At 31.8% G+C, this 11,517-nt stretch overlaps 1 protein-coding gene across 1 annotated transcript in view; it reads right to left on the bottom strand.

Moving 5' to 3' along the window:
* The window catches only part of LOC148180241 (uncharacterized), a 37,158-nt gene extending 25,940 nt beyond the window's left edge, over positions 1 to 11,218 (bottom strand). Inside the window, exons 1-2 of the mRNA XM_088032937.1 lie at positions 11,065 to 11,218; positions 1 to 251 (exon numbers count right to left, since the gene is read on the bottom strand). Coding sequence (XP_087889063.1) covers positions 1 to 248 — 248 coding nt within the window. The 5' untranslated portion in view covers positions 249 to 251; positions 11,065 to 11,218. The remainder of the gene's footprint in view (positions 252 to 11,064) is intronic.
* Positions 11,219 to 11,517: the final 299 nt, after the last annotated feature.

Below are 11,517 nucleotides of genomic sequence, written 5' to 3'. Positions count from 1 at the left end.
ATGGAGTTTTTATTGTTGATTTCCACACCGATGATGTATTTGTCGTTGACGGTCTTCTTCCAAACTTCGGCCAAACACACAGAAGTTTCATTGGTTTTGGCTACTTCTTCACGGAGCTGTGAAAGAACTTCTCTGCGATGGTTAAGAGCTTCCTCGAGGTGGGAGTTTTCAGATTTGACGACTTGCAGCTTCGAGCGGAGGAATTGGCTGATCCGATCAGAGTAGTCCAACTCCAATTCGATGTCCATGATCTGAAAATTTTGAAGTCATTTTAGTTAATTTAAGTCTCTACCTTCATAGGAATTGGATTGCTTGCGCTACTAAACTCGAAAATAGTTAATTTAGTCACTAATTTTTTAGAGTAAACATGAATAAAGAAGATAATGAATTATGCTTCTTCGTTCAACCAAATAGAAATAAACATGAGTGGCACATAATCAATAATTAGATATTTATCAACACAACAATGAAGCTACTGGAGCGCGTTCCAACATGGCTCCTATGGACGTTCAAATGCATTGGCATAATACAACCTGACAGCAATAGCAAACTTGGGAAAGTCGCCCCTATCATATTCTGGTGTTATTATTTCACAATTTTCATCAAAACGCTCGTCCATTTTGAGACAGTAATCTATGACGAATTGTCTAACGTTACTAAATACGCCGATCAAACAACCATTGGAGTGAGCAGTATAGCAATGTGTATGAACGTAGTCTTGTTTATCCGCAGAGACAAACACCTGAAAAAGTTGTTTATCAAGATAGAATCCACCACCAAACGAATTTCGTCGTTACGAAGAAACACGAATGTTCTTTTAGTTCTCGTCTTGACAAATCTCATGATTGCAATCGGTGCAGGTATCTTTATAGATTTTGAGTACCACTTGCTCTTCTTCATTCCAATTATGGTGACAACTTTCGAAAACGTCTTCATTGGAGTTATTTTAGAAAATCTACAAATTCAGTTTGAAGACATAACAACAGCATTAAAAAATAGAAAAAAACTTATTACTGTTTCACAGAAAACATGTGAAGCTGTGCTTCTTACAGAAAAACTGTCACAATTACATTCGTGTTTAGTCGACATCACTCTTGAAGTAAAGAGTGTTTTTGCCAAAACGACCTTTTGGAACATAGTTGCATGGTCGGCTCAAATTACAGACGAAGCTTATTTTTTTGTTTATATGTCTCATCGTTTATCTCCAATCTTGTATATATTCTTTTTTGCTCAATTTCCACTTCTTCTTTTCTACTGTTTTTGGATCTACTTTCAAATCTTGATATGGATGAATGTACAAGATGAAGTAAGTATACAAGAGATAACTACTTTTTTGATTGACGGGTATTGCAGGCTAACCGCATTGGAAGTTCCGTTTTTGATCTCTGGAACACCTATGTGTTAAAGTACGGAATTGACGATAAAGTAAGACATCTACAGTTAGTCTCAATGAGGCTGTTAAATACAAAGTTAAATTTGAAACTGAAAGGTGTGGTTCCTTTAAATTGGACCTTCTTGTTTACGGTAAAATTTTATGAGTTTAATGAATCTACTTTGATGAGACTTCACTTGTAGATTATTGCTCATGTGGCGACTCATGTCATAATATTAATACAATTTAAGATTTGAAGACTTATACTGGATATGAGAAAATGTCTTTGAAAACCTACCAAAAATTTTAAATAAATTGGACATCGTTCGGTTAATTAATTTATTTTTTACTATACACAGTGTCCCAGAACTCGAGACCCAGAGAAAAACGGCTTAAGAAGGCAACAATTCTGAACCGAAATTTCGAAACAAAAATTTTCTAGCTCAATAAATAATCGAATTAAGACAAAAAAACGGTAGCCAATCCAGAAGCTGAACAGAATTTGAAAATCGGCAACTATGGACACATACTATCGTCCATTGGTCAGCTGAACATTACACTGTCGTTGCCTAGAAAATTTTACTCACTCCATCTCTAGAATAAGCTTCCGGGATTGGTTGTTAATTTTTTATCCTTTCTCGAATACCATTAAAATTAGACAATTTTTGTTTTGAAATTTACCATCTGTACAGCTGCCGCACCCTCCCTTGCTCTTTAAGTCATGAGTTCTGGGACAGCCTGTATAGATCTTTTGACCTGTAACACCCTGTATATTAGGTTTATCATAATTTAGTTAAGAATCGGTAAAAGATTTTTTCTATTTCGCGTTCATAATGAAGATATTTCGATACGCGTTTGAGCGTATATCGGTATCGTAATGGACCAATCCCGTGCCAATATTTCCAGGAAGTTATATTTTTCTTAGGTTTGCAGCAGACAAACCGTCAACCTGCCGTCAAACGTTGACAATTTAGATTTTGGTTTTGAAAAACCATGATAAATCGATCAATACACTATTATTTTTTGTTGTACTTGGCTTAATAATTCATCACAAAAACTCTTTGGATGCAAGAGAATCATCATGATCATGATCAACATCTTCGCTCTCTTGGCTCTCTTGCGCTCTGGTAACTTTAAAACGTGACACCTGTCAAACTGACTGAAATTAGATTTGGCTACTTTGATTTTTTTTTCCTGAACATTTTGCAAATGCCAACTACCCTAAAATTCCCTAAATTTCAAAATCAAGTTTTTTCGTTTAAAATAAGGCGAAATAGAAAAAATAGCGTATGATACTTGTTCATAATGCATTTTGTTCATGTTCATTATGAAACGTGTTTCATAATATATAGTATTTTTGTCTCAATCGACCGCCATAAATGCGAGTTTAGAAAGTTACTAGTACACAGCGGCTTCTGCCAAATTTGACATCTTTAACATTTTATCAACTTTTCACCAGGTATCGGTTTGTTACTGTAACAACCTCTACAGTAAGTCAATCACATTATGCTTAAAATAGTTTTGAGATTTTTATTCTTCCTCCAGTGGCCAATGCTATTCAATGTTCATGCGAATTCAAATGCGTTTATTATACATACCACCCCCCAATGTGTAACTTTAAAGATATGAAATTGTCAAAGCAAATTTTTTAATCAGTAGTTCCACAACATTTTTGTGCTACTTTTAAAAAAAGATAAAAAAATGTAAGCCTATACTTCCATGATTTAGGACACCCAGCTCATAAGTATTAGGTAGAGTGTTTTAAAATAGTATATTAAAACACCGAGTTTCATAAGGCAAATTGTAAGGTACGAATCCAAGTTTATAAAACGAGCGGCGAATATAATGGATGAGTGCCTTAATGGCCTTATGAACGAGGTTTTTATACAATTTTTTCTAATTTGTTGTTGTAACAGAGCTATTTTCGCTATTTCCTCATTCGTTTTCATACGCGATGCTGTAATTTTATCAACTTAGATTCGTGCCTGCAAATTTGCCTTATAAAACTCGGTGTTTTGATATACAATGTTGCCATTTTCCTAATTTTCTTTTGGTCCTCTTGCAAAAACAGAGAGTCTAGAATTTTTTTTAACATTTTTTTTGGTACTCTGGGGGATCACCCAATTACCCCATTTTAAGGTGGTGCGCCACTTTCCGGACACTTGTAGTATTACTTGCTGTTATTATTCAAACTGGATAAAAAGTTAGCAAACGTTTTAAGTCACTCCGAATTATAAATTTAAAAGATCTAGAGTTGGATATAGAAAAAATCAAAATTTTAACAGCCATGGTAGCAATTTGAAAACCACTAGAAACCAGCTTTATTTTCCGAATCCGTTTAAAAGTCACCATGTATATAACATACAAGGTGTTTATAAATGTTTCTAGCATCAAGGGTGGCTATGAAATGTCAAAGAAATTTGCTGCTTATTTTTAGTTTAGATTTTTCAACTGACATTTGTAGTTAACCTCAATCATGGAGCAAAGTAAGTTTTGAAAAAAAAAACTGTTCTAGTTGTGGTTTAGAACCTAAAACGTCGTTGGCGTAAGTGACATTTTAAATCATTTTCAGGATAGTTATATTCACTATTAAAATAAAGCGGCAAAGTAATGTATGACAGGAATTGTAGAGCCATCTTTGATGCTAGAAACATTTATGAACAGCTTGTATAATCAATAAATTTCCTTTCTAGTCAGACTATTTGAACCATTTAAATGTAATGTCGGTCACGAAATTTGAAAACTCTGTGGAGGATGACATTTTTTAAAATCAAAATTAAGCTATAGGTAAAAATTTAATTGATCAAACGAAATGAAAGACTATTTTAAATAGCCGTACACAAATTAGTTTAATACCTGTATACATATTTGTTGTAGTTTTCCACGTCATTTTTGTTATTGTTACAAATTAAGTTTACTAACGATATTCCTAACATGTAATTTCAATTAAAATCACTTGAAACAAAGTCCAAAATGGGCACAAGAATGAAAGTAGAAATCCCGATGTGGCTCCTATGGGCATTCAAATTACTCGCAATATTTCAGCATGACACCAAAAACAAAACCGTGAAAATGGCTCCCATTCTTTTTTGGTGCTTGTACTTTGGAATCTTAATTAAAACAATGTACAATATAGATCTGTCAGTTTACGCAGAACTAAATGAGATTAGCAAACTCACAGACTATGTAACTATTACTGCAAATAGTCTGACCGTATGCATAAACGCAATTTTATTTTTCCGAAGAAATCAGTACTTGGAAATTCTATTAGCAAAGATTGAATCAACTGCCACACAAAAAATCTTTTTAAGCAAAAGCAGCATCATTCTCATTCTTCTGAGTATCTTTAATTCCGTCCTCTCCACCTTCGGAATAGGTCTTGTAACAAATATGGGATACCAACTGATATTTGCCATCCCAATTATGGTTGCAAGCTTCGAAAACATTTTTATTGGAATAATTTTAGAAAATTTGCGAATCCAATTTAAGGGTATCAAAAGAAAACTAGAAAATCAAAAAAGAGTGTTTGAAATTTTCAAGAAACAATCAAAACAAGATATGATTGCTCTAATTGAAAACCTCTCACATCTGCACTCCTCCTTAGTGGATTGTGTTGTTGAAGCTAACGAAGTTTTTGGAAGTACAACTGTGCCGAATATAATTGCATGGGCAACATTTCTTACCGACGAAATTTATTATTTCGTTTACTTAACTCGTCGTTTATCTCCAGATATCTACGTATTCTATTTTTGCCACTTTCCCTTTTTTTTGCATCAATGCTTTTGGATCCATTTTCTTATCAACATATGGGTAAATGTTCAAAATGAAGTAAGTTAAGGTGAATGTGTGTTACATATTTTCAAAAAGCCTTGTTCTACGACTACTAAAGAAAAAAGTTTCTAAATATCAACAAAAAATGTCAGGCAAATGCCAATTTATTCGTAAGGTTTTATCGTTAGTCGTAAAAAATGTGTAGTCTGGTAACTCGGTTAGAATGGCTATTCAGTAATTGTGTGAAAAGCCTTCTAGAAGTCCCAAAAAAATTGTAAAAAATCCTTTTCATAATTTTGTGTTTTTGGGATTCCTTTAAGTCTGGTTCACACGTACTAAAGAGGTAATCAGTCCTTTTTGACACACCTGATATTATTAATTCAGGCTAACCGAATTGGGACTTCAGTCTTTGATGTCTGGAATATGTATGTTCCATTCTATGGCCCTGATAAAGAAATGAGGCACCTGCAGCTAATCACTCTTAGGATGACAAATACAAAGGTGGACATAAAACTTAAAGGGGTCGTTCCGTTAAATTGGACCTTTTTGTATCTGGTATTGGTCTCTGCATTAATTTAATTACTTGATTGATGTCAGTTCTCTTGCAGATTATTGCGACCATAACAACCCATGTTATAATATTAATACAATTTAAATTTTAATAACGTAAAGAATTATTTCGATCAAGTCATGTATTGTTGTTAATAAATTCAACATATCAATTTTAAATTCAAAAAGACTGCAGTTTTATTATAAGGTACGTGTAATTTTTAATTGGCATTTAAACCAATCAATAACAAAACACAGTGCCAGTGTGTTATTGTAACTGATTCGCTAAAATTGTTTTCTACTACCGTATTTAAAATGCTGTTTTAAGTTGTCATGTTAGTAATGCTAGTAAGTAACATTTTAAACACAACACATTATGAAACTTACAAAAGACAATTTGCACAAGCGAAAAAGCGAAAAACTAGTAAACTAGTAAAAACTAGTAAACTAACACCATAATACCAATAAATCACAAAGAACAGTGTAAACAGTGGATTTTAAAGTGGTCAAGAATGGCGAATGTCAGTGAATGTCAAATCACTGACAAATTTCTAAAAACAGAGGAAGGCGTAGTTGCATAACCAACTTAAATCGAGATTAATATACCCAAAACGACGGAAAATTCTAGAGTATTTGAAGTTGTCATGTTTCATGTCATATACAATTCAAATCATCCTATTTACTCGCTGGATTTACTATAGTTAAAATGGCAACTTTTGTTGAAATTTCGTATTTTTTCACTTTTTATTCTTTATTTTCAAGTAATTTTTAAATTTGCTTTTGATTAGAGCTGCTTTTAATTAATTTTTTTATTTTGCGTTCGTACGGAAGCTAGTACGATACTGTTTTCGGTGTCGTACTGAGCAATTCCAGTATCGTACTGAACAGTGCAATTTTGTGTTGTAAGGTTGGCATCGGTTTTATTTGACGCGCATATTTTTTTTCATATATTGGCGCTGACTTTGTCAGGAGCAAATTACACATTGTGTTTGCAGCCAAAGCCCGAATTTGCCAACTGTGGCAAAATTCCCTAAATTTTGAAATGTGCTTATTTTGTTTGCAAATGCGCAAAATAAAAAAAAATAGCTTAGATTAGGTAATAGTATATTATGATAGCTCGTTTATACTGGATTTTGTCGCACTTACTCCTTTAGGACACTCCTCGCTGCGCTCGTCGTGCCCTAAACCCGTGCGTGCGACAAAATCTTCAGTATAAAACTCGTATCATAATATACTATTACCTATTCTTAACCATTATAAAATGTGATGATCATCACCTATTTATGCAAGTAATACAGCAAAACTAAGACGATGCAAATAAAAACTGTGTCCTTAATTATAAAACTACTTAATTAACTTACAAAGTGTTTATAAAGTTAAAATTTTTGTCGCAAGGTTAGTTGAATTACGTTATTTTTGTTAAACTATGCCAACAAAATTACAAAAGGGCTGCAATTTTGATATAATGAAAAATAATATGTACATACATACTTGTTTTATCTTATACTAAATTTGCAGCATTTTTCATCCGAACATCCGAAACATTATGAATTAGTAACGTGTAATGTTTGTTAATGTTCTCAAGAGACAAAATAGCGAAAGTCAAAATATTCCACATGCCAAATAAACTGAAAATTTAACACACCATAAAGAACCATTGATTTTTATTGTGTATAAAATAAAAAAAAAAATGTAATTTTATTTACATTGTTAAGAAAAAAACGCGTTTAATTTTTTTAAGTAATTTTCAAGCCACCTATGTACGTTGCGAGAAATTGAAATTTATTGTTTTTTTAATTATAAATTTGACAAAAATTTCAATACTTTTTGAATTTTGTTTGTTTTTCACGTATAGCCGATGCTCTCGATAACTGGTCGAAATATTCAATGTCCTACTGAAATGCTATTTAAATTCATACATAAATAAAATCTCTGTAGCAAATTAGTTTATTTGCTGTTATTATAAAAATTATTATTATTTAGTTACATATCCAAGGGATATAAAAAAAGACCCACTTACACGACACACTAAAAAAAACTTAGAAAAAACATAGTATATTTAAATTTACCTATTAGTACTTATAACATTCATTAAAATTCAAATTGGGTAAAAAATCAGCAAGACATAGCGTCAAATATTTTAAGCCACTCATCCATATTAAAGATTTAAAAGGTCCAGAGCAATCCAAATACAGAAGAAATTAAATGTTTTAACAGAGATTATAGCAATTGGAAAACCACTAGAAACCAGTTTTATTTTCCCAGACCATTTAAAAATCAGCCTTTATACACTATTCAAACATGACATTTTTAAAATCTGAACTAAGGGGTCGATTTCAAGTGTGACTTGCGTTACTGCAAATCCCATTTGCAACATAGCAACGCCAATCGCATTGCTCATACATACCTTGGCAACGGTTGCAAATTTGCGTTAACGCAGAGACTTGAAATCGACCCGTAAGCTGTAAATAAAAATTTAATTTATCAGACAATATGAAAGACTATTTCAATAACGAATACATCAATCCAACAAAACACCCGACTATACACAATTAGTTTAATATCTGTATACATATTTATTGTAGTTTTCTATGTCATTTTTGTTATTGTTACAAATTAAGTTTACTAACAATAATTACATTCATAACGTGTAATTTCAATAAAAATCGCTTGAAACAAAGTCCAAAGTAGGCACAAAAATGAAGGTAGAAATCCCGATGTGGCTCCGTTGGACATTCAAACTACTCGCAATATTTCACCATGATACCAAAAACAAAGCCGTGAAAATGGCTCCTATTCTTTTTTGGTGCTTGTATTTTGGAATCTTAATTAAAACAATGTACACTATGGATTTTTCAGTTTACGTAGAATTCACAGAAATCAGCAAATTAACCGACTATGTAACTCTTGCTGCAAACAGTCTGTCCCTATGCATAAACGCAATTTTATTCTTCCGAAGAAAACAGTACTTGCAAATTCTATTAGCAAAGATTGAATCCACTGCGTCACAAAAAATCTCTTTAAACAAAAACAGCCTTATTCTCATTCTGTTTTGCATCTTTAATACCGTCCTCTCCATCTTCGGAATAGGCCTTGTAACAAATATGGGGTACCAACTGATATTTAACGTTCCAATTATGGTGGCAAGCTTCGAAAACATTTTTATTGGAATAATTTTAGAAAATTTGCGAATTCAATTTAAGGGTATCAAAAGAAAACTAGAAAATCAAAAAAGAGTGTTTGAGATTCTTAAGAAACAAACGAAACAAGACATGATTGCTCTAATTGAAAACCTCTCACATCTGCACTCTTCCTTGGTGGATTGTGTTGTTGAAGCTAACGAAGTTTTTGGAAGTACAACTGTGCCGAATATAATTGCATGGGCAACATTGGTTACCGACGAAATTTATTATTTCGTTTACTTAACTCGTCGTTTATCTCCAGATATCTACGTGTTCTATTTTTGCCAGTTTCCCCTTTTTTTGCATCAATGCTTTTGGATCCATTTTCTTATCAACATATGGGTAAATGTTCAAAATGAAGTAAGTTTAGGTGAATGTGTATTACTCCTACATGTTATCAAATATGTAGCTATTTCACAACACGTTGCAAAATGATTATATTTTACGCACTAGACGGTGGTGTATCCAACGACACCATAAGCTGAGTTTGAATAACATATTATGTGTAACATCATTTCGTACGAGTAGGAAACAAGTTTTTTCTACAATCGCAGCAAATTACAAAATTTTATGATAAATAATATTTCAAGTGACAGTTCTGACCATTATGACACCATGTAAAGCTAATTTTTTTACTGATTAATTCCATTGTTAATCCAGGCAAACCAAATTGGGACTTCCGTATTTGATGTCTGGAATATGTATGTTCCATTCTATGGCACTGATGAAGAAATTAGACACCTGCAGCTAATCATAATTAGGATGACAAATACGAAGTTGGACATAAAGCTTAAAGGGGTCGTTCCTTTAAATTGGACCTTTTTGTATTTGGTATTGGTTCCTACATTAGTTTAATTATTTGTTTCATGTCAATTCTCTTGCAGACTATTGCGACTATAACAACACATGTTATAATATTAATACAATTTAAATTTTAATACAAATGTGGAGGATAATTTCGTATGGTCATGTAAACCATTTAAAAAAAAAGTCCATTGCTTCAAAATGATTTTAATCTGGTTAATTTCGGATAGTAAATTCTTATGTGCCGAACGCATTGTACTATGTTTCAACTAGATCTGTCGCTTTTGAGTCAATAATGTCACTTGTCAAACGTCAAAATCGCCAATAGAGAAAGAATTTAAACAACAAACCGAAAAATTAAGCCAGTTTTATGCCTTCAGCGATCCAGTTGTGCTTGATAATAATAATTTTTGAGAAGCATTTTGAGCTTGCGTCACCAACTTTCCAATCATTGTCTTCGTAAAGCAGCATTTTTTAACTTGGACTAGATGAAAATCTTTTTGAAACACGGTGTATAACCAATAACAAAATAGAAATATCACAATCATAAAAAACATACAACAAAATAAACAAAATATTGTAAATCCAACGCTTCTGCAAATCGATTTATTGAAAATGCCAGTGTGTTAATTGATTCGTTACAAATGTTTACTGCACTGATCATATTTACAGTTGCGCTGTTAAATTTTTTACCCTGCAGAATCGCTCCTTCTTTACATTTTTGGTTAACATTTTTTTCAATACTGACAATATTGTTTCCGAAAATCATCATGTAAACGTTTTCATATCAATTTATCTAAAAAATGTAATTTTCCTGCTATTGTACTTTAAAAAATTTACCGTGTCGATTTATCAAATTTATAGGACAGACTAAGTATCTCTTTAACACTTAAACATTTGAAAATTTCGAAATTTTGACGATTTCCGAAAAAAATTTAAACAAAACTCGTCAGTAAAATATCTTACTATTACTCCGAGCTTTAAAATTAAAAATATAAAAATTGATGGAAGTATTTCAGCCGTGTCGATTTATCAAATTTATAGGACAGACTAAGTATCTCTTTAACACTTAAACATTTGAAAATTTCGAAATTTTGACGATTTCCGAAAAAAATTTAAACAAAACTCGTCAGTAAAATATCTTACTATTACTCCGAGCTTTAAAATTAAAAATATAAAAATTGATGGAAGTATTTCAGCTTTGATAACATTTTTCAAATGTTTTGAATTTAATACTATCAATTTAAATCTTCAAGATTTTAACATCTTACTATAAAATTCACATCAAAAGTTTGGAGTTCAACACGTTAATCAACATAAACATAACCTTAAAACAAAGTCCCGCTTTTAAAATTCGTTAATTTTAATATGGTTGTAAATATTTACCTTCTAAACAAATGTTATATGTTAAAATGTGTAAATAACAGTTCTTTAAGTTTAATTACTGAATTAAACCAGATTAAACATTAAAATACCAGCAAACCAAGAACTTGTTTAAAACACAACAGAACTACTGTGCGATGTATGTTAAATACTAGAGTACAGTGTATAGTTGGTTGCTTGATCACAAACTCTTTACATTTATATACAAAGTGAGTCAAGCTTTCATGGTTCTTCTGCAACGCTTTTATAAATAGGTAACTATTTAATATTTTTGAGAAAATTATTGTAAACGTCTGAATAAAATGCATGTTTTAAAATTAATTACAGACGACAGAAATGCACCAATTTTGCAAAACCGCATACAATTTTTTCTTTAACTAACTGTAACCTATCGCTTTTAGTGGTGAATTTAAATTAGAAAATTAATATAATTAATGAGTTACTAAAAAATATTAA

The sequence above is a fragment of the Gnatocerus cornutus genome, chromosome 1 (assembly GCF_029298725.1).
Source record: "Gnatocerus cornutus isolate USDA-ARS CGAHR chromosome 1, icGnaCorn1.1, whole genome shotgun sequence".
Taxonomy (NCBI): Eukaryota; Metazoa; Arthropoda; class Insecta; order Coleoptera; family Tenebrionidae; genus Gnatocerus; species Gnatocerus cornutus.
This window is presented reverse-complemented; position numbering and strand designations above follow the sequence as displayed.